The 23,552-nt window shown below is 39.7% G+C and overlaps 1 protein-coding gene across 1 annotated transcript in view; it reads right to left on the bottom strand.

The window, feature by feature from the left end:
* SPATS2 (spermatogenesis associated serine rich 2) overlaps positions 1 to 23,552 on the bottom strand; it is a 155,522-nt gene continuing 131,970 nt past the window's right edge. The window contains exons 9-13 of the mRNA XM_041736524.1: positions 10,907 to 10,965; positions 6,963 to 7,072; positions 3,880 to 3,982; positions 2,427 to 2,641; positions 1 to 1,222 (exon numbers count right to left, since the gene is read on the bottom strand). Of these exons, the coding sequence (XP_041592458.1) occupies positions 911 to 1,222; positions 2,427 to 2,641; positions 3,880 to 3,982; positions 6,963 to 7,072; positions 10,907 to 10,965 (799 nt within the window). The 3' untranslated portion in view covers positions 1 to 910. The remainder of the gene's footprint in view (positions 1,223 to 2,426; positions 2,642 to 3,879; positions 3,983 to 6,962; positions 7,073 to 10,906; positions 10,966 to 23,552) is intronic.

Here is a 23,552-nt window from a genome sequence, read left to right as displayed (position 1 = left end):
TTTACACAGTTGTTTTTATTTATTCAACTATAAAGGCCGTGGCCATTTTTTGATGGGTAACACCTTAGATCAACACTAATTATATTGCTATAAATGTGGTTGAGGATCAGAATAGGATTCAGGAACAAGGGGAAACAATAACAACAAAAATCTTCAAACATTGAAACAAAGAAATACTTTTTTTTTCCTTTAATTAAATGCTACTTTCCTGTAGACTTCCCTAGACTAGTCTGCAGTCTAAGGTGACAGGAAACGAGGCTGTGGGCATTCTGAAGAGACCGCAGGTGAAGCTACGGTGCCAAGCAGGAGACTGAAACCCTGATCTGAGTGTCAATCTCAAGCACATTCTGGGAGCAGAGGCAGATTCTCAGTTTCTAGTGTTCTTTCCTTTTCACCAACTGAATTTTCCCTTCTCGGGCTAATTCAGTACGGTACACAAGCCCCTCGCTGCGCTTCCTGGTTACACTGTCGTGTAGAGGGCACCGACTGGGACGTGTGGCTTCTGCTTCGGCTGGCAAGGCAGCTGGCCCAGCCCTGACCCACCTCCCCCTGAGAGCCTGTACAGAGGGAGGGGCTGAGGAAAGCCTCTTCCGGCAACTGAAAGGTGCACCCAGAAGGGCACTGATGACCCTCGGGAAACCTGGCATCAGTTGCCCGTGATTCCTGATGGAAATGACCCATCAGAATCAATCCATAACATTGGGAAAGGTCAAGGGAATAAACACCTTTCCCTCCAAAAACAGTAAAAGAGGAAACGAGGAGAGAAGAAACCAAAAATATTTAGAATGGCATAAAAAGTGATATGCGTAAACTTCTTTTTGTTATTACATCTAACTATAAGTTTCCTAAGAAGTCCAGTTACCAAGTTGAATTGTGTGAGATAGAGGAGGGAGGCCAACTGGAACTGCCCTCAAGAGTTCACAGCCCCAAGCTGAGAGGTCCTAGGTTTGCGCTGGGGGAGCCCCTTTTTGAATGAGGGCTTGGGTGGGCTGGGCTCCATGCTCGCTCCAGTTCCATTGGTCCCTGCAGAATGGGCCTGGCCCCGCTCACTAATGTTTCCTGATGCCTGGGTTGGAGCGCTCTGATACCTGGAACCAGATGAATACCATGAGCTATTTCTGTAACGACCCACACTGTCATGTCGCCCTTGGTTCATCGGGTCATTGGACTTTTGGCCTTGTGGCCTGTAGCCTTGTCCTCCTCGTCTGTTCCCTGGCAATACCTGAGGAAAGAAGAATACAATGTTTAAAGCACTCTGGCATTATGGCACCCTGCCTGTTCCAGTTCAGCTTACAGGAGTATTCCAAAAGCTTAAATTGTGGTATCCCATGCTCGGGACTCAGTTATCGCTAAGACTCCCAAAATTCTGTCAGCCAATCCAACCTAGCCACGGCACCAGAATTAATAAATCCTTTCCTACTTTTGCCCCACCTTTCACCCCTAGGCTCTCCACCTCGTGTTCACTTTTCTTTAGCTGGGCAAGTATCTTATCACATGTCTGAACTCTGCAGATCACAAGCCCTTGGTAAAGATAATGAACATCTGGAGTAATTTAAAATAGACATCGTTGTAATCTGTTTTGCTATACATCATTGAACCATAGATGAAATCATGCTGCTCTGACATTCAGGACATCTTTCACATTACAAACCAGAAAGCTGCTGGCATGGGGTGTTATTTTTGTCCTCTACTTTCAATGTAATACCAGTTCTGCACAGCACTGCTTTGAGTTTTTTTTTTTTTTTTCTATTTATTTATTTATGATAGGCACAGACAGAGAGAGAGAGAGAGAGTCAGAGACACAGGCAGAGGGAGAAGCAGGCTCCATGCACCGGGAGCCCGACGTGGGATTCGATCCCGGGTCTCCAGGATCGCGCCCTGGGCCAAAGGCAGGCGCCAAACCGCTGCGCCACCCAGGGATCCCGCACAGCACTGCTTTGAATTGATCTTGTGTATCTTCTTCAAGCCAAGAAAAGAAACTACGGATTATGCTTCAACTTTCTGGTGTTTGTTCTCCAACACCACCAGGTTCACACTCTCCCTCCCTGATATATTCCACACTGTGCTTCTATAGAGTTGCTGCTTCAGATGCACTCTGGTGAACCTGCCACTGTGGTGCTCCTCTACCTCGAGATGGGTGCATGACTCCCTGTGTGACTAATTACCAGGCAATACTACCTACAATAGCTAGGATCGCCGCCAACATCAGAAAGTCAGCAGTCTTGGCAACAGGAAATCTAGCTAGCTGGTGGTTTAGAACAAATGTGCCAAATGCTTTCTCTGGAACTAACTGGGCCTGGAGAGATTCAAAATAGGTGTGGAACGGGCATCGAGAGAGGAAGGTAATGTACTGAGCTGTCAGCATTTAGACTGTAACGATCCGGTTACTTTCCTCCATAACTGGCTTAGTGTGGAACTTGGGTTACCTCTCGATGAGGCTGGTAGGGCCGGCCACTGGGGTTTGCTATGGCTGCAGGCGTCTCTCCTGGTGCTGAGTTTTTCTTGTTAGCACTTGTAAGACTGGTTGCAGAGGCACAGGTGGAAGAGGAAGCAGCAGAGGCATCACATGGGCTACTCAAGGACACAGATGTAACTGAGCTACATCGAGATCTGGTTGAGTAGCTGTTCTTTGGATGGGACACTGAACAAAAACACGAGACGTATGTTGTCATATGATGGAAGAGCATAATGGGTAAGGTTTTCCCTATTTCTCCATTTCACAATAAGCAATTTAAGACAAAGAACTGTCTGCTTGAGTAGTTGTAAAGATAAGCTTATAAAATGGGTAACAGGAAGCAAAATCTCTGCTTTCTTCTTCCACTCCTTCCAAACCCCCACTTCTTTGCTTTTTTTTTTCTTCTTCAAGTTTTTATTTAAATTCCAGTTAGTGAATCCCCACTGCTTTGTAAGGGAACTGCTCAGAGACAGGAGAACAGTGAGTGTGAGATCGGAGAAACCGTTCCCCCACCAACTAATGACTCCTCAGCATTTCCTACTAAACTCCTGGCTACAGCTCCAGCAGCTGACTAAGCCTAGGAACAATAGTATGGGCCATATGTTCAGTTTCCTATGCAGGAACATTTTGAAGTAGTGACTTGACAAAGAAAGAAAGAGGTAAATAAAAAGCTAAATGCTTTTTTTAAAAAAATTTGTATGATACAAGATATAAATAACCAAGATTAGTTAAATATGAACAGAACTAGTCTTTATAACATGTATCTTCTCAAGGTTCTTTCTGCAAAAATAATCCCAAATTCAAAATACCAATGTATCTGAAAAATATGAATATTTTCACTTTAAACTTTGTCAGAATTCAATGACTTAAAACAACCTCTTTCATATTTTTCTTGATTTTAAGCCTGGACTGATGTTGAATTCACAATCACTGCTCTAGGTCCAACTTCACTTTTATACTGACACAGAAAGAACAAAGGAGCTGGGCTCAGGGTTTACCTGGTGCATCCCTATAAGCTCTCACCTTAAGGGATGGCTCCCCCTCCCCTTAAAGCCAGGGGAGGGGGAGCACACCTGGCACACCTAATCTGTGCCAGGCCAGGCAGATATCATTATCTCTCCAGTTGGGAGAGGAGTGAAATGAAGTTCCAGAGGTTAATATAAAGGCAACGATTCAAACTTGGTCTGACTCCAGAGCCTCAGAACATTGCAAATTTAGGGAGCTGGAAAACACCCATCTTCTGAGCTCAAAGAATTTGCATCCAGTGACTAAAGTATCTCAGAATTACTTTTCACAAAAACAAGCAAACAAACAAAAACACAAGAGGCATTAAAGACAAATCAGTGGAGAAGCCACAACTTTGGTCTCTGATGGGTGGTCTTCTCATTACCACCTTTAGCACCCAGAATCCCTCACCATCTCACCTTGTCCAAATGACTCAATGTCCTTCTTTAGAGTCTCTACATCGCAGGTGAACCGAGCTACTCGTCCCAGATCCTCATCATATTTACGCTCACTAACAAAGTGCTGGAGAAAGAACAAAGAAGAGCCTCCAGGTGAGACAAGCGGGATACATGGGAACCAGAGCTTGCTATAGAGAGATGAAACAGAATTGTTTTCCACTGTCTTCTTTTTTACTGCTTCAAATTTTGCAAAATGGCCATTATTTTACCTATGCTGGGTGACTGACGAAAATCCAGTCATTTCCTTAAGGCCCAAAGAGAAGTCTATTGGGGAGCTTTATGAAATGCTACATCATGGCCAAAGTCCATTAGGTATAAATCAAGAGAAATAAATTATAAAGATAGAAGAAAAAGTTTATAGTAGAGGGCCATCTTTCCACTATTGGCTACTCTCTATATTGTTCCACTTTATACCAAAGCAGAGGCAGCAAAAATGCTCATAAGTTACAATGATTCCATGTAAATAGATGGCTTGGTGTTCTTTAATAGGGACTTCCTTAGGAAACCCGCTTCATCCCTTTATAAAGTAGGATTTGTTATAGTCCTTGAAGTGGTGACAACTTCCTGAGGTGGAAAATCATTCGTGTGAAAAGCCAACCCTGCAAATGAGAAGGTTTTGTGCTGCAAATAATTTAATCCTTCTAAGCAGACTGTACTGAGAAGTAACCAACCCCTCGGGTCAAAACTAGCTAGAGACTGTGGGACGAGAAACATATCAAGAATAAAGCGCTTCTGGGGGTGTCTTTCAGTAAACAATCTCCAACGTAGCTTGACATAATTTTTTTTTTTTCCCAGATGAAAAGGAGGCGAAAAAGAAAAGTTAAAAAGGCCTAGATATAATTTACAAGAATTGAACTCTCAGGCAGTCCTCTAGTAGGTGATCTAATTCCACTTTGGATTTTCAAGGGTTACAATCAAATGGATCAGAATCCCTGGGATGGATCTAGAAGCAGTAAAATGGGAAAGGAGACATCAAAATTCCCTCTGAGCCTTGAAGTCCTAAAGCCAAAAAGTACACTTTGGCTTAGGAAAGCACATGAAACTCTAACATAAAGCCTTCAGACATGTAATATCAGTCAGAGTAATTCTGAAACAAATTCTAGGGTTTGTTGAGCCAGAGACATAACAGGAATGACGGAAATAAAATGATCTGGAAATAAGACATTTAACTTGCACAGCACCCACTTCAGTACACTGAAAACGTGGAGAGAAACAGATCCTTAGTCAGCCTGCAGAAATATTTCTAGCAGCTTTTTAACCATGTGGGAAGGAGAACAGATGAAGCCTGTGAGAGCCAGAACTCTCGTCTAATTCCAAAGGGGTTTCCGGCTTCTCCCAGATAGTTGAATGAGACTGACTGGCATCAATGTGAAACGACGTTCTATAATTTTTAGTAATATAGTTCTAGTTAATCAGAAACGGTAATTTCATATTGGCATTATTTTGCTATTTCAGCCCAACAGAGTCTAAGGGGAAGGAGTTAAAGACTGGGTCAGAATAGTAACAAGGATACCTGAAAGGGCCTAGATGATTTTCCACCTGCTTTTATTTTACAAAGACTGTGAAATGACCTCTGAGGCAAGCATTCCTGTTAAAGATGGCAGTAAGTCTCATGTGTTTAGAAAGAACAGAGGTTAAGGACTCAGGAGAAGGGACAGACAACTCCTCTTGTTCACACAGCTCACAAGTTATAAACAATCATTTAGAATGCCAGTGTCCACAGCTACCCATGAACACCTCAACCTCTCTCAGGCTTCTACCCTTAGTCTCAGAAACACTGTTCTTTTATATAAAGAATTTAAGATATAGGAGTGTTGAACCTAGGTCATCTTTATAAACAGACTACAATATAATCAACATCTCAAACTGCTCACTTTTCTCATAAAATCAGAATCAACCAAAAAACCATTTAAGTATTTACTGAATACCCACTATGTGCCAAGGCACTATACTGGAGTTATGCTAGTTCCTGCCACTGTAAAGTTCACAATCTAGTTGGGAAGACAGATCAGTCAAATGAACACAAAATGATAAGTATGCTATGAAAGCACAAAGTAGGGGATAAGACAGGAAAGTCAGGAAGGATGAGCAGGTCACAAGCCCCTGTGTGCTGGGAGTGGGAGTTTTGTTCAGATTGAAAAGCATATGCAAAAAAAAAAAAAAAAAAAAAAGCATATGCAGTAGCCTTCTAGCAGGAGGGAACAGAATATGTTTATGGAAAAGAGAAGCTAAGATGGTTAGAGTATAGAGAACAAGGGGCAGGGAGGGCATGGTGTGAAATGAGATGGTGGCAGAACCAGACCCTGCACAGCCCTACGGGCCGTGTTTTTATTTATTTATTTATTTATTTATTTATTTATTTATTTATTTATTTATTTATTTATTTATTTTTATGATAGTTACAGAGAGAGAGAGAGAGAGAGAGAGAGAGGGGCAGAGACACAGGCAGAGGGAGAAGCAGGCTCCATGCACCGGGAGCCTGATGTGGGATTCGATCCAGGGTCTCCCGGATCGCGCCCTGGGCCAAAGGCGGGCGCCAAACCGCTGCGCCACCCAGGGATCCCCCTACGGGCCGTGTTAAGGATTATAGCCTTTATCCTAAAAGCAATGAAATGTTTGAAGCAAGTGACTGTAGCGTGAGGAACAGATATGGAGGACTGGGGAAGGTGGGCAGTGGCAAAGTGGGTGGGTGGAATCAGTTAAGAGGCTATGATGGAAGTCCAAGCGAGATAATAGTAGCTTGACCATGATGGTGGTGATGGAGATGAGGAGAAAAGGTCAGATCTGAGATTTAGCAGGAGGTCAAATGGACAGGATCTGCTGATAGATTTAATATGGGAAAGGATAAATTTGCTAAGGTTTCCAGGTTGGACACCTGGATAGACGACAGCACCACTTATAGAGAAAAGGAACACGGAAGAGGTCCAGGTTTGAGAGGGGAAGATTTTGAGTTCAATATATTAGGCATGGCCATGAATTATGGAGATTTGCTGCTTTAGTCCCCGAGGATAAGAAGCAAGGCAGAAAGGAGAAGGAGGTTTTACCTTGATATCAGCTCTGAGCTCAACCAATTGCTCCTCTGACATTCGAACAGCCACATCAGTCATCTTCTTTAGAAGTTCAGCTTTCTTTTGTCGGCTGAGCAAAATTTCCACTATGGAGAAAAAGAGAGTATGACTCCTACATTCTGCTAAACAGGATAAAGAAGAATTGGAAATATGGGCCTTACAGTATGTATTTGGACAGCCAAAGGCTTAGCTGCCCACCCATCCAGAAAATGAAAATACCAAAGGTCCAGTTTCCACTTTCTTGAGGGACTCTGAAGGCAGTTAAATGGTAAACACTTTTTATGAATCATAAAGACTCATAAATCATTTGTCATTTCTCTTTCTCCTCAATTAAAAAATTTTTTTATCAAGCAACATATAAATTAAAACAGAAAATATGTACCCACGGTAAAAAAAAATTCACCTAGAATAAATGGGTATAAGATGAAAAGTAAAAGTGCCCCTCCTACCTCTGACTTTGTAGTTCCCTTCCCGGTAGAAAAACCAATGTTAACAATTTCTTATGTATCCTTCCAAATGTATTCTATGCATACACAGCAAATCTCTGTCCCTTTCCCCTCTCTTCACGAATGGGAGTATATCATATACATGATCCTTTCCTTTACCTTAGCTATTTTTACTTAACATATCTCAAAGTTCACTCCCTATTAATACGCTGGATCTCCCTCACTGCTAACAGCCACACTGTACTCTACTATGTGGCTATACTATCATTATTTACCAAGTCCCCTAATGGTGGACATTTAGGTTGTTTATATAAGAAGTATATTCTTAGGCATGCTCCCAGATATATAACTCAGATATGGCCATCAAAGACAACAGACAATTTGAAAAAAAAAAAAAAATCTTTCAGAGTAGAGAACCAGGGGCTACAGAGGACGGGAGCCAAAGAAACCCTCCAAGGAAGCAGAACCAGGAGCTGCCATATGAACCAAGGAACTTTCTCTACCCAAGGGCAGGGACTCTGCTATTCCTGTCTAGTAAGTTTGGATCATTGCTTTCCCAGGTGGGAATTTTTACTATAATTATTCTCTTCTTTCTCTATCTGTATAATATTGGAGGAGGGGGCATTTAGCTTTTCTTTTAACTTATGGGACCCCAGACCACAACATGCCATGTTCAGACCTGTCAAAAGATCTGAAATTACCCAGCAGTTCTGGACTTTCAGCTGAATATATTAACTAGATGAGTCTTTGGAGGTACTGCCATTGAGGAGGAGGTTGAGTGTGTTCCCAGTTTTCTTTTCTTTTTTTTTTTTTTTAAAAAGGGACGTTGGGTAGCTGAGGGGTGGATTGTAGCAAAGACTGTTAGCCAATTGCATATCCATTCTCCTCTTCCTCCTACTGGTAGTCCAATGTTTTGGGTACCAATCTGCTTAGGTAAAACTCTACATTTCCTGCCTTTGCTACAGATAAGTCATGTGATATGGTTTGGTCACTGAGATCTAAGCAGAACTCACAGGGTGAGGTTTACTAGGATAACTATTTATTTATTTAGTTTTAAAGATTTTATTTATTTATTCATTCATGAGAGACACACAGAGAGGCAGAGACACAAGCAAAGGGAGAAGGAGGCTCCTCATAGGGAGCCCGATGTGGGACTCAATCCCCAGACCCAGGGATCATGCTCTGAGCTGAAGGAAGACGCTCAACTGCTGAGCCACCTAGGCATCCCTACATTTCCCTACAGGAAAACTCTTTAAAGGAGTCTTAGCGAGCATGTAACATTTTGCCTCTCCTCAACTGGAGCCTTAGGAAGTATCTTTTGACCATAAGCACACTCCGAGGATGGATGAGTACAAAAACAAAGAAGCCTGGGTTCCTCATGTCATTTTGAGGATGTCTTGCCAGCCCTAATCACTTACCTCTGGACCTTTCATTTCATGGGAGAAAAATAAATTCTCGTTTATTTAGGCCATTCTGTTACATGCAAACTCAGTTCCTGTTATACATAGAATCCTGTAACCTACTTAGAAATTAGCCAAATTTATGTTAGAAAATAAATAGAATTTTCCAAGAGCTACATCAGGTATTCCAAAGAGCTGAATATCTTCAGCAATTTTGCTTAACCTGACTGCCATGTGTATGCCACCCATGGGTTGCCCCTCCCCAAATCTGATTAATCCCCTTTACCAATAAGTGAGGAATGTGCCTACAAAAGTTTCTTGACACCAAGGTCCAATAGCTACAAATGATCTGGCTTCCAAGATAAAACCTGTCTGCCATTTATGTCAAATTTACTTGCTTCTCAGCTACCATACTCTAGGATTCTAAGACAAAATCATAGATCCCAACATGGAGGAAATGTGTCAAGATCTCCATACATATCGGAGGACCCAATTACATAACTTTGGACAAGTCAGTTTTTTCAAAGGACTAGTTTCTTCATTTATTGAATGAAACATAGGAAAATCTAATTACCTCATAAGGTTAATGTGAAGATCCTAGATAAATGAGTTTTAAAAACTCTAAGCTGTCAAGTACTATGAACATATAAATTAATAAAACGATTATGTGTAAAAAAGAAAAAGAAGCACCTTCTTGATAGTATTGGTAAATGAGTAATTACATTTAGTGACACTGAGAACCAAGATTTTTAGCATGAGAGAAACGAGATACAGATATACAATTGATGAAATTAAGTAACACTCTGTATGTCTTAATTTGATAAAATAAGACTGACCATGAATTCATAATTAGTTGAAACTGGATGATGGCAGTTAATTATGTTAGCCCTTCTATTTGAAGTACGCTTGGAATTTTCTATAAAAGTTCTATTTTTTAAAAAAACATCTTCTCAAATGTAAGGATTATATCTTTTTACTAGTTCATCTGAAACTTCATCTTCAAAATAGAACACATAAGTATAAGAATGGACTGAAATAGTCACATTTAGACATTTCAGGATATACCACTCGATTTAAGTGAAATATCACCTCTGAAAAACAGTAGAGTACCTGTTCGACATTTCAGGTCAAAACTGAACTCAGCTCAGTGCCTCCTCTGACCCATGACCATAAACACAAATGATTTAATTGTGAGTCATCATCTCAACCTATTTCCATTCTTACCAGTTTGAGAGCAGGTTAAAAGAAACAGCCCTCCTAATTACAAATCTAGCATTCAACTCATGAAGGTAAAATCTGCTGCTGAAAAGCCCCAAATCAATGCCTTTGTAGAAGCTGCAATTGACATTCTCTTCTTTTCATACAGCTGTGTATCTTTTACCTAACCTTTAACAGAAATGACAAAAAACAGGTATCTGGTTTTTCGCTACAAAAACCTCACAGATTACCCAAGTTAGACTACTCTTTCAGAATCTTTTAGTAAGCTTTCAAGGAACTCTAGTCATGATATCCTAAAATCTTGTATCATTGACTTCCCCAACCTGATGATCACAGACACTGAGTAAAGACTGTTCTACAAATCGAGAAAACAAAGAAAGTTCTGAGATACGTAATGACAATAATGTTTACACTAATGTGTGGGTAACCCTGGGAAGTCTCTTCTGATTATGCCAAACATTTTTTGCCAAGTAAAAACAAAAAAAAAAAAAAACAAAAAAAAAACAAACCCAAATGGACTTGTTCAATCACTGAAAGCTACAAACAAAATAAAACAAAACCCAGGCACCTGGAAGGATACTTTTTTCCCCTAAGTTGATGCTGTGGTGGTAGATACCATGATGCAGTGGACTTTACATTCAAAGTACTAAAATTCAAAAATATTAAAAAAACAGGTTCTTACAAAGTTGTTTCACTTGACAGGATTCAAATGCCAGGGCAATACAACTGCTCAAGATTGTATAAATAAATAAGTAAACTCTTATAGTGGCTGGCATTTATATAGAGCTTTTGTTATGAGGGTTGGAAGGCAGATATCTACTAACTGGCAATAGCTTTAACTACAGATCAATCTTACTTGCTTCAGCTTTCACTTTGTCCATTTCAGCAAGCAATGCAACTTCTCGATCCATTAAACTAGGAAAAGACAAAGGGAAAAAAGGTTTGATCAGAAACTCAAATAGATAAATAGCACATCGTTAACAGTGGAGAGAGACTTAGAGTTTGTTCACTAAAAGTGTACTACAAAGGAAACCTTGTGTGGACCACATAAAAATTCTGTCTCGTTCTCAGCAAAGAATATTTTAAGGATTCCAATAAACAGACCTAATTTCCTTTTATTTCTATGTATTACAGTAAACCAGTAGCTAGAAATCCAAGAATTGAGAACCAGTAGGTGGCAGTAGCAAGCTACAGAACAATTCTCACTAATTCTGTGCTAAAGCAAATGTCCTTATGGAAGTTACAAATTTCCACTTCATGCTCTGATGTTTTAATTTTATATTTTGGTCTATAAAATTGGACAGCTTTGCTTCTAATACATTTTACAAGGCAATACCCCTTCTAGGGCATGATAAATTTATTCACAGTAAGGATCTGTACACTCTCAACATTTTACCACAGTTGTACTAAGTCACTGACACTTTAGTCTTTTTAAAAAAACACTTTATTTGAATTCCAGTGAGTTAAAATACAGTGTAATATTAGTTTTAAGTGTGGAATACAGTGATTCAACACTTCCATACATCCCAGGGTGCTCATTACAAGTGCCCTCCTTAATCCTCATCACCTGTTTAGCCCTCCCTTCCTCCCAACCCCCTTCTGGTTTGTTTACTGTAGATTAAGAGTCTGTTTCTTAGTTTGTCTCTCTCTCTCCATTTTTTCCCTTTGCTCCTTTGTTTTGTTTCTGGTACTTTAGTCTTTAGAAGGCAAAGTAATTAAAAGACATATATACACTGTGCTGGTTTCAGGTAGGCTTTTTATAGAAAAAGAACATTAAATGGGTAATTAGAATTTTCTCCACTGCAAATGTAAATGGTTTGAAGGCACAAAAAACTTTCTATGTCCTTATAAAAGAGTCCACCACCTTCAACATATATAAAGACAGTAGTCTGTCCTATTCTTCAACCTCTGGATACCAAGTTAATTTTCCTTACTGTATTGGTTTTATCAGTTATGAAAGAAAAAATCTAAAATTTTAATGCCTACACAGACACGAAAATGTTCTGACTCTCTTCAACTTTGCTATTCATTCTGATTTCCCCTTTTGAATAGGAATGTATCTATGGGGTTAATAAAAGATGTACTCTTGTTTATGATTGTAAAACTAATCATACATACATATATACACATACATATATATGAATACTGATTCAATTTAGCTCACTATGTAATGATGTTACCACCAAGTAGTTAATACAGAGACTACAGTGTAAGGTATACAAAAAAAGGATAAGGCAGGGTTGGGTACGGGTGGTCAATCCCTCAAGGAGCAAAATCCTTTGGAGTGAAGTGCCAGAAAACATAGGCTTAATAATTATTATGCATATTAATAAATAGACTTGTAATGAAACAAATTTGGCTGGCATATTAATCCAAAAGCACCAGACTGGAGAGAAGATCCAACTCTTATAGGGTAATAATACTTTAAGAAAGCATTTCCCAGGGGATCCCTGGGTGGCTCAGTGGTTTAGTACCTGCCTTTGTTTGGCTCAGGGCGTGATCTTGGGGTCCTGGGATCGAGTCCTGCATCAGGCTCCCTGCATGGAGCCTGCTTCTCCCTCTGCCTGTGTGTCTGCCTCTCTCTGTGTCTCTCATGAATAAATAAATAAAATCTTAAAAAAAAAAAAAAAAGCGTTTCCCAAACCTTGGCAATATTTTGCTCCAAGAACTCTAGCAGCATTTGGAATGCCCAAAAGCAAAACAAAAGCACAACTGCGACAGGAGCTGCCAGGCCTCAATTTTGACACTACCCCTTTCCTGTTGCCGAATCACCTTAAGATGCAGACACTGTGTCCACCAGATGACAAATCTGTCTCTGGCAAAGCTGGTAAAATATTTATTAAAAGACTTCAGCAAACAAGTAAGCTTTCTGCAGCTTACAATTTTTATTATGAAAAACAAGAGTGTCATATGACATGTTTAGCAAGAAAAAAGTTCTGCACAGTCACAACCAGACTTTTCTGTGGTAGTAGAAGCCAGAAGTACATTGTGTTGGCTTTTTTCTTTTTCCCTGTAGGAATGACTAGGATCCATTTAAATAAACTCTGTTTTTCAGTGGACTCACTGGTGATCACAAGGAATTCAGAAGCAGTTATATGGACAGTCATCTGATCATGCCATGAAGAAATGTTTACTTTTTCATGCCAAAAAACCCCCACTGAAAAGCAGTAATTGCTTCTATTTCTTAATTGTTTGTGATGTCTTGCCATCTATTGGTAACACCTATTGAGAGGTCCTGTGATGTCAGCCAAGAATTAAACAGAGGAATCTACTGGTTAACTGAGGTTGTTGGGATGCTTTCTCAGAAAAAAGCCTAATGAATATTTGCAACTTTCCTTAAATTTTCACAAGTCTTTATAATACAAAAATGAATAAATGTTAAAATATAAATGGCAACGTTAGCTGATTGTAGTATAAGTGCTGACATTAAGCTTTTCATTGCTGAGATCTCCATTTCAAAGACATCTCAAATAAACAGACTGCCAGCTACACAACACAGCCAGGCTGCCCCACACATGAAGTCCCTCTTTGAGAAAGCCCTGAGTGACCCACATAACTTGAGTGGCCCTACTTTTTTTTTTCCTTCCAATGCTTTAATTCTTGCTCTTGTTTTAAATTCATCAATAAAGCTGAGTGAAGTAAGTCAATCGGAGAAGGACAAACAGTGTATGTTCTCATTCATTTGGGGAATATAAATATAGTGAAAGGGAATATAAGGGAAGGGAGAAGAAATGTGTGGGAAATATCAGAAAGGGAGACAGAACATAAAGACTCCTAACTCTGGGAAATGAACTAGGGGTGGTGGAAGGGGAGGAGGGCGGGGGCTGGGGGTAAATGGGTGATGGGCACTGAGGGGGACACTTGACAGGATGAGCACTGGGTGTTGTTATTCTGTACATTGGTAAATTGAACACCAATAAAAAATTAATTTATTAAAAAAATTCATCAATAAAGAGTGAGCCCACAAAACCTCAGGAAACCTACCATTAACCCCCAAAAAGGCATAACGCTATGTCTGTTCTCTATTTAAGCATACCCTGCTGTGCAGCCCTGGGCATGCCATGTGCCCTCTAGGACATGTAAATAATAAACCTTATGTTTTTTACAAAGTTCTCTAATAGGCTAAGGCATGTCTTGCAATCATAAGAAGCAGGAGGGCTGATCTAGTCATAATACAGCTTAAAAATGGGCTCATCACAAGTAATGTGGGGCCCAGGTCAGTGCCACCCAGCATCTCTGACAGCATCACCAGTATCACAGTCTGAGATTGATACAAAACAATATAATAGTAATTTTCTTATTAAAAGTACATCACATAATATATTGCAATTGTGTAGAATGACCATGTTTTTAGGTCATCCATTATGTAAAGCATTTAGAAATGACGTGTCATGATGCCTGCGACTTCCAAATGGTTCCACCAAAACACAACAAACACACACACACACACACACACACACAGTACTATCCTAGCATCTTTTTTGTATCTTTGAAAGTTTTCATAATAGAAAATTGGGGAAACACACTGTATCACCAAATAGGTAGAGAAGGTGTGGGAAGAGTTCAAAAGTGAGAAGTATGTTAAGCATAAAGATAAAAAGCAAAGGCTTTTTTTTTTTAAAGATATTTTTTATTTAGTTATTCATAGAGATGCAGGGAGAGAAAGAGAGGCAGAGAAACAGGCAGAGGGAGAAGCAAGCTCCACGCAGAGAGCCTGATGTGGGACTTGATCCTGGGTCTCCAGGATCACGCCGTGGGCTGCAGGCGGCGCTAAACCGCTGCGCCACCAGGGCTGCCCAAAAGCAAAGGCTTTAAAAAATAATTAAAAACTATAGTTTACTGTAAGACAGCTTTCTAACAATGTGTAAGCTTAAGCTCAAGTTTTTCATCTGTTCCTAAGCTAAACAGTGGACCCCGAATAGATCTGTGGCCAAGAGATTCAAAAGTACCTGTGGTTTGAAGTAAAAGTTTTTAGAGGCCATAAATGCAAGCAATGAGTCCTCTCAGAAAGTGATGAAAGACTCACTCAGAAGGTCAGATTTTCTCTTACCTTGCCAGTACATGAGGGCACTAAGTTCAAAACTGTTCTCTCAAGGTTTTCTTTATTATTTTTAAAACTTTTATTTATTTATTCATGAGCGGCACAGAGAGAGAGGCAGAGACCTAGGCAGAGGGAGGTGCAGGCTCCCTGCAAGGAGTAGGATGCAGGACTCAATCCTAGGACCCTGGGATCACGCCCTCAGTAGAAGGCAGATACTCAACCACTGAGCCATGCAGGTGCCCCTCTCAAGGTTTTCCTGAATGGAAACACACTACAATAAGCATCTGATACACTGGATTCTGAAACTGCTAATGAAATTCAGCTAAATATGGCTGGAACTTTATTTAGAAAGACAGTAGGTCTTATTAAGCCTGAGCCTCATAACATATGCATAGAGAATTTCCATATCTTTTCTTCAATTATGAGAAATAGTTTTAGATGACTTGTCACTGTCACTAAGGGGAAAGACTGGTAAATGTCTGAATGTTCCGTATCTCCTTCCCTCCTTACCAAGACTTTTTACTATCTTCACATTTGCTCAACTTATTCTAAAGCTTTTATGTAATTTATTTAGTTGCTCAGAACAGTTTTTCCTATAGTATTATCATTCATATCTCTAAGACATATTGTATGTCTATCATTTGAAGCAAGCCCTTTAATCTTTTTTTTTTTTTAAGATTTATTTATTTATTCATTCAGAGAGAGTGAGAGAGAGGCAGAGACACAGGCAGAGGGAGAAGCAGGCCTCATGCAGGAAGCCCGATGTGGGACTTGATCCCGGGTCTCCAGGATCACACCGCAGGCTGCAGGTGGCACTAAACCGCTGCACCACCAGGGCTGCCCAAGCCCTTTAATTAAGATGATTAACATGTAAATTATTGATTCTAGCTATTGCCTTCCATATTCCTTGGTACCAAAAATTGTCAACTATCATTTGCTTATGGTTGTAGTTATATGTTGTCATTATATGTCGTTCTAATGTTATAATGGAAACACATCTCTGGCAATTCCACAGCCAATTATTTTTTTAAACATTTAATTTATTTATTTGACAGAGAACGTGCACTTGCACAAGCAGGGGGAGTGGCAGGCAGAGAAAGAGGGAGAAGCAGGCTCCCTGCAGGGCAGGGAGCCCAACATGGGGCTCAATCCCAGGACCCTGGGATCATGACCTAAGCCGAAGGCAGATGCTTATTAACCAACTGAACCACTCAGGTGCCCCCACAGCCAATTATTTTAAGGGACAATACTCTAAACTACTCAGTAATGTTAGAAAATATTTGTACTTGATTATATTTGCTGAAAACTTAAAACTTGTTTATTCTAACTCTACTAGCCAGTCAAAGCAGAAATCCAAGCAAAGCCAAAGCAAACACCTTTATTTCTCTGAAGACACTTACACTTCCCTCTTCTCATAAAAACAATCAAGAGAGAGAACCGTCAGTAGTTTTTATTGGCAGAAAATTAATGACATCTCAAGTTTTACAGAACCCCGTACTCCCAGCACTGGCCTTGGTGGAATATGGTACATATATATAGGCTCAAAACAGAAACAAAAAACCTCAGTTAGACAGTAGCCAGGTCATCATACTGAGTTGAAAAAAGAGGTAGAATTAATTAAAAGAACTAGCTTATTAAATCAAATTTGGATCTTATGAAAATTTTGGTGGGTTCTTCCTTTTTTTTTTTAAAGATTTATTATTATCTATTTATTCATGAGAGACACACACAGAGAGAGAGAGAGAGAAGCAGAAACAAAGGGTGAGGGAGAAGCAGGATCCTTGTGGGGAGCCTGATGTGGGACTTGATGCCCAAACCTGGGATCACACCCTGAGCCAAAGGCAGAGGCTCAACCACTGAGCCACCTAGGTGTCGCTGGTGGGTTCCTCTTTATTAGGAGTCCTTTACAAAGCATGTAGACATGTGATTTCATATTTTAACAGTCTCAAGTAGCTTTTAAGAAGTTAGGATGTGGGGATCCCTGGGTGGCGCAGCGGTTTGGCGCCTGCCTTTGGCCCAGGGCGCGATCCTGGAGACCCGGGATCGAATCCCACATCGGGCTCCTGGTGCATGGAGCCTGCTTCTCCCTCCGCCTGTGTCTCTGCCTCTCTCTCTCTCTCTCTCTGTGACTATCATAAAAAAAAAAAAAAAAAAAAAAAACAACATAAGAAGTTAGGATGTGAATATAAGCTGAACACTTGGAACAGGCCCTCAATAGATTACTTTTTTTGCTCTTTCCCAGTGCTAAAAAAAAGTATCTCAATTATAAAGTAATACTATAGACCACAGAACTTGAGGATATTTTACAATATATTTAGGAAAAAAAGAACCAGTAGCAATCTAGATTACCAAGGAGTTTATTATTCAAGTTTCTGGTTGGTAAGGAAAAATGGTTAGAATATTAAGCCATCTAGCCAGTAGCTGACTAGATCCTCATGTGAAACAGTATTGTTTTTTTTAATCCTGTCTCTAAAATTATGATAGCAATGTCTAGAGGGAGATAAAGACTGAAAAATAAAGGCAAACAGAAATACCTAGTAAGAACCAGAAAAAGGAAGCAGAGTATAGTAGAAATGTGTCACTTAATACCAAGTATGACTTTGGGCAAATTATTTTTTTCTGTGCCCATCTTTTCTCATCTATAAAATGAGTATAATAGTACGAGTGATATTGTTAAACAGATTATAGAGGTATGTACATAAGAGCTTCTGACATACCATAACAGCTCAATAAATGGCAGCAACAGTTATTATTCTAATTTCTGTACTCATCTTGATTCTGCAGTTTCAGCACAATATATATTTAGTAAGATGCTTTCATATTAACTTTGGTCAATTACTACACATTCCAGATCCACTGTCTAGAAATTCTTAAATGAACACATACACACCCTAACACAGTGTAGGCAGTTATAGAGAGGTGAATCAAAGGTAACTTTAAGTGAAGAGATTATATTACAAAATTACACTATGATTACAACTATTAAAATTATGTATGCATGTAGATGGGCGACACAAGGGAACACAGAAAATAAAAAATTAATTATGGGTTAAGTTGGTAGAGTTACATGACTTTTATTCCTATTTTTAAAAACTACTGTTAAAATGATGGGATATATAGTAAACATAAGGAAAAATGGAACCTAAAAAAAGGAAAGAAAAACAAAATTCAGATTCCTTTATCAAATGCTCCCATTTTACCTTGGTCTCCGACTTCATCCCCTATTACTTTCAACCACCGTCCCCTTTGCTGTAGCTGTGGAGTCCCTACAGGTCCCTTCTGTGCCCTTGCTTAGATCAGATCTCCTAAATGCAGTGTTCTCGTCCCCTCCTTTCTGCCAGTGTAAATTCTATCTGATGTTCAAGGCTTAATAATGATTCATTTCCTTTAAGAAATCTTTTCTAATTGACCCCTCTCCATTGTAACTTTCCTTTAATCTTCACACCTTCCCCGCAACCAGGATCCTACCTGAAGGATATGTGAATCACAAATTCACTGTAAGTTGTCACTTATGAAGGATGATTTAGGGCTTCTCAATTACAAAGTAACATTTGGGTGGACTATTTCTTCTTTTAGATTTATTTTTTGAACTAAAAAAAATACTTATATAGGCTCAGTCTTTCATAGGCTTAATATGGCTCATAGGCTTATATAGGCTCAATACTTTCATAGGCTCAGTCAAAATCTTGGTCCTCCTCATTCTAACCCTGTTCCATAATGACAAAATTCCTTAGTCCCTAAATTTCCTCTGTTACATAGCCTTTATAAACGCTGAGAAGGAAATAATACATGTGACAAGTACCAAGTCTCTAGCATTGTTCCTAAGCTTTAGTGAGAAGTGGGCTATCAATGATAAATGGGATGACAATCATGGGTCCTGGGAGCCAGAATACAGAGATTCAAACACTGAGTCTGCAACTTATGATGTCATTAGACAAACTGCTTAATCTAAGACTCACTCCCTTTTAAACAGTAAAGTTGAATTTAAAATTCCTATTTTGCAGGACAGAAACCCAGATAAATAAATCAGATAATATGACTGGATATGTTTGGTAAGTTGTAATTTTCATGTGTTACTAGTTATTTTCACAGATGGTTAAGGAGTTAAAATTTTAAATTAAAGAAGATTGAAAACCATGCAAGCCTAGGCCTAGTAGTATCAATGTACTGTATATGCAAAAACTGAAGAATAATTTAAAGCTATGGAGTGGTATGGACATTTTTTGGTAATACATTATTATATTAGCCCATTCCTTTCTTTCTATGCTTTTTACGAATTAATGAAAATGTTTTGGTTCATAAAATGATACCTAAGTTTTCACTCTCTTTATATGGACTTTAAATTTAAGCATCTAAAAGCCTTAGGTAAGACTATTGGTAGCTTAACATGAGAGGTAAAGGGAAACTCGAACAAAAGGAAGTAACTTTTCTAGGTGAATGAGGAATCAGCTAGGAAAAATTTCAATCTTAAGCACAAACATATTGACTTTATGTGTTGTAGAATTTCAAATTTCTTATCCATATTTGCCTTTTAATAAGTATCTTCTTACTCTTGATAAAAGAGAAGTTTTTATTTAAAAGGCAAGTTGAGGGGATCCCTGGGTGGCTCAGTGGTTTAGCACCTGCCTTTGGCCCAGGGCGTGATCCTGGAGTCCCCGGATCGAGTCCTGCATTGGGCTCCCTGCATGGAGCCTGCTTCTCCCTCTGCCTGTGTCTCTGCTTCTCTCTCTCTCTCTCTATCTCTCATGAATAAGTAAATAAAATCTTAAAAAGAAAAAAAGGCAAGTTGAGTGGGATTCCTGTTGGCATTTTCACCAACACATTATGTGACAATTGTCCAAAATAATTTACCTACTTTAGCTTCATGTTCCATTCCCTATCCTGTTCCTTAATAGCCTAAAACCTAAGTCAACGAATAGCTCCAACAATATAAGGCAGACAAATTTTATGTATGAACAAGAAAAGTAAACTTGGGTCTAGAGATGATTACTGGATATCATCAACAAAACAGATTTTAAGTTTTATATACTGGAAAGCCTCTGATTTTATCTTCCTACAGGTTTGTGTCAGCTTTCATTTGGCCCCCAAATGAAAGCAGTTATCCGTATTAATTCCCCTAGTGCCCCATAAGGGGTAATGTAATCTTACCGCTGCAAATTTGTTAAAACGCTTTTCTTTTCTTTTATACTATAACCAATACAAAAAAATGGCTTCCTAAGTGACATTAACTCCAAGCTCTGGTTCAGTGCCAAATGGAGTTAGCTCACCTGCCAATTATATCTTGAAGTAGCAACACAAGGGGCATTGAAATAAGGTAGTATAAAACCCAATCAGCCAGAGAGAAGGGCACCAGCAGGAAAGTGCAGGTAAATCTCTTTCCTCAAGTTAAAATGACATGGTTGCCACGTCTGCTAATCAATCCTAAATATATAGTTCCCGGGCAGGAAACCGTTTCATTTGTCATTTATTGAAGGAGGCTCCCTTTGGCTGGGTTCCATGTCAACAGGAACTCACAAATCTCTCTCCCGGAACTGTGTTTCCTGATTCAGGCTGGTTCTGAATAGAATCAGATCCTGTGACTAAGTAATCAGTAAGCTAAACAATCATGGAGACCAGAGGCTTATCAAAGCAAAGTTGTGATGACCTACTCTTAGCTCTTTTTTTCTTTTCAAATGAGTCAATAATATCTGATATGATAATAACCCAGGGCAAAGGATTTGGTGCTTCCTCCCGGAAGGTTAGAAGGAGTAGAAACCAATTACCTAGAAATATTTCCAGAAGTTAGAGCTTAACCTAATGTAAGTTTGGGAGAACTGCTTGGATTTAGAGAAGTATAAAGATACAGAAAAATATATTAGGATAGAAAAGTGGCAATAACAATTATATGGAAGAAAAAAAATAACAGTTATATGGAAAAGGAAATGTGAATGTTAAGTCTTGAGACAAGTAATCTGGCTGAAGTAAACACATATGTAAGAAAAACAGAAGATACGACATTAAGTTTCTGGCTCTAAAACCTAAAAGGGAAAACTCAGGATTCGGGACAAAGCATGGGTAGACTAGCAGATGAATTATCTATCTTAAAAGTACTTTGGTTATGATGATTTAGTGGACCATTGCATATTTTGCAAATGATAAAAGTGGGTGTCAGCAACTTTTGGAGGCTTTATTCTACATCTCCATTAATTCACCCCCTCTTCAATTCCACAGGAGGACTGAATCTACCGATACTCCCTCTATCTCGTTTCTTGTGGCATGAAGTGACCAATCTGGTTTATGAACAGAAACATGGCTGAATATGACCACAGACAGGCAAGATAATGGATGGTTGGGAAGAGGAGTGGGGTAGTTCTCTCTATTCATGAACCTCTCCTTTCATATTTCAGATCTAGGTCAGTCTTACAAAGAAGCAAGGTAGAGGAATGGGAGAAGATATTTGCAAATGACATATCAATAAAGGGCTCGTATCCAAGATCTATAAAGAACTTATTAAACTCAACAGCAAAGAAACAAACAATCCAATCATGAAATGGGCAAAAGACATGAACAGAAATTTCACCAAAGAAGACATCACATAGCCAGCAAGCATATGAGAAAATGCTCCGCATCGCTTGCCTTCAGGGACATACAAATCAAAAAAACCCACAATGAGATACCACCTCACACCAGTGAGAATGGGGAAAATTAACAAGACAGGAAACAACAAATGTTGGAGAGGATGTGGAGAAAGGGGACCCCTCTTGCACTGTTGGTGGGAATGTGAACTGGTATAGCCACTCTGGAAAACTGTGTGGAGGTTCCTCAAAGAGTTAAAAATAGAACTACCCTACAACCCAGCAATTGCACTGTTGGGGATTCACCCCAAAGATACAGATGCAGTGAAACGGCAGGACACCTGCACCCCAAAGTTTATAGCAGCAATGTCCACAATAGCCAAACTGTGGAAGAAGCCTTGGTGTCCATCGAAAGATGAATGGATAAAGAAGATGTGGTCTATGTATACAATGGAATATTATTCAGCCATTAGAAACGAGGAATACCCACCATTTGCTTCAACATGGATGGAACTGGAGGGTATTATGCTGAGTGAAGTAAGTCAACTGGAGAAGGACAAACACTATATGGTTTCATTCATTCAGGGAATATAAAAAATAGTGAAAGGGATTAAAGGGGAAAGGAGAGAAAATGAGTGGGAAATATCAGAGAGGGAGACAGAACATGAGATACTCCTAACTCTGGGAAACGAACAAGGGGCAGTGGAGGGGGAGGTGGGTGGGGGAATGGGGTAACTGGGTGACAGGCACTGAGGGGGGCACTTGACAGGATGAGCAGTGGGTGTTATACTATATGTCGGCAAATCGAACTCCATAAAAAAAATCCAAAAAAAAAAAAAAAAAAGAAGCAGGGTAGACAGCTTTAATCTCCAAAAATCAACCTAGCTGCTTGACTTTCTACTACTTTACTGAATTTGATCCTCAGGGCTTTTCTTTCTTTTTTTTAAAAATTAATTAATTAATTAATTTATTTATTTATTTATTTTTAAAGATTTTATTTATTTATTCATGAGAGACACACACAGAGAAAGACAGGCACAGGGAGAAGCAGGCTCCATGCAGGGAGCCTGATGTGGGACTCAATCCCGGGACTCCAGGATCATGCCGTGGGCTGAAGGCAGGCACTAAACCACTGAGCCACCCAGGCCGCCCTATCTATCTATCTATCTATCTATCTATCTATCTATCTATCTATTTAAAGATTTATTTATTCATGATAGAGAGAGGCAGAGACACAGGCAGAGGGAGAAGCAGGCTCCATGCCAGGAGCCCAACACGGGACCCCAAGATTGTACCCTGGGCCAAAGGCAGGCACCAAACCCAGGAGCCACCCAGGGATCCCCTAAAATTTTATTTATTTATTCATGACAGACAGAGAGAGACACACACACACACAAGCAGAGGGAGAAGCAGGCTCCGTGCAGGGAGCCCGACGTGGGACTTGATCCTGGGTCTCCAGGATCACACCCTGGGCCGAAGGCGACATTAAAACCGCTGGGTCACTGGGGGTGCCCAGGGCTTTTCTATTTTCAAAAAAAATCCTTTACAAAATGCAAGTACCTCCCTGGAATGGAGTTATGGTTTCACTATTAGTTAACACTTAAATATAAAGTAGTTAAAACAGCTTGCCTTTTTTTTTTTAAAGATTTTATTCATTTATTCATGATAGAGAGAGAGGCAGAGACACAGGCATATGGAGAAGCAGGCTCCATGCAGGGAGCCCGACGCAGGACTCGATCCCAGGACTCCAGGATTGCGCCCTGGGCCAAAGGCAGGCACCAAACCGCTGAGCCACCCAGTGTTCTAAAAAAACAGAAGACTATATTTCTTCCCCCAAAAGATTCTATAATCAAATACACTTGAGAAACAGCATAGTATAGCTTCTTGTAGATTCACAGTGCACATCA

This window comes from Vulpes lagopus, chromosome 21 (assembly GCF_018345385.1).
Source record: "Vulpes lagopus strain Blue_001 chromosome 21, ASM1834538v1, whole genome shotgun sequence".
In the NCBI taxonomy this organism is placed as follows: domain Eukaryota; kingdom Metazoa; phylum Chordata; class Mammalia; order Carnivora; family Canidae; genus Vulpes; species Vulpes lagopus.
The sequence above is the reverse complement of the archived record's forward strand: the minus strand, read 5'-3'. Positions and strand labels throughout refer to the sequence as shown.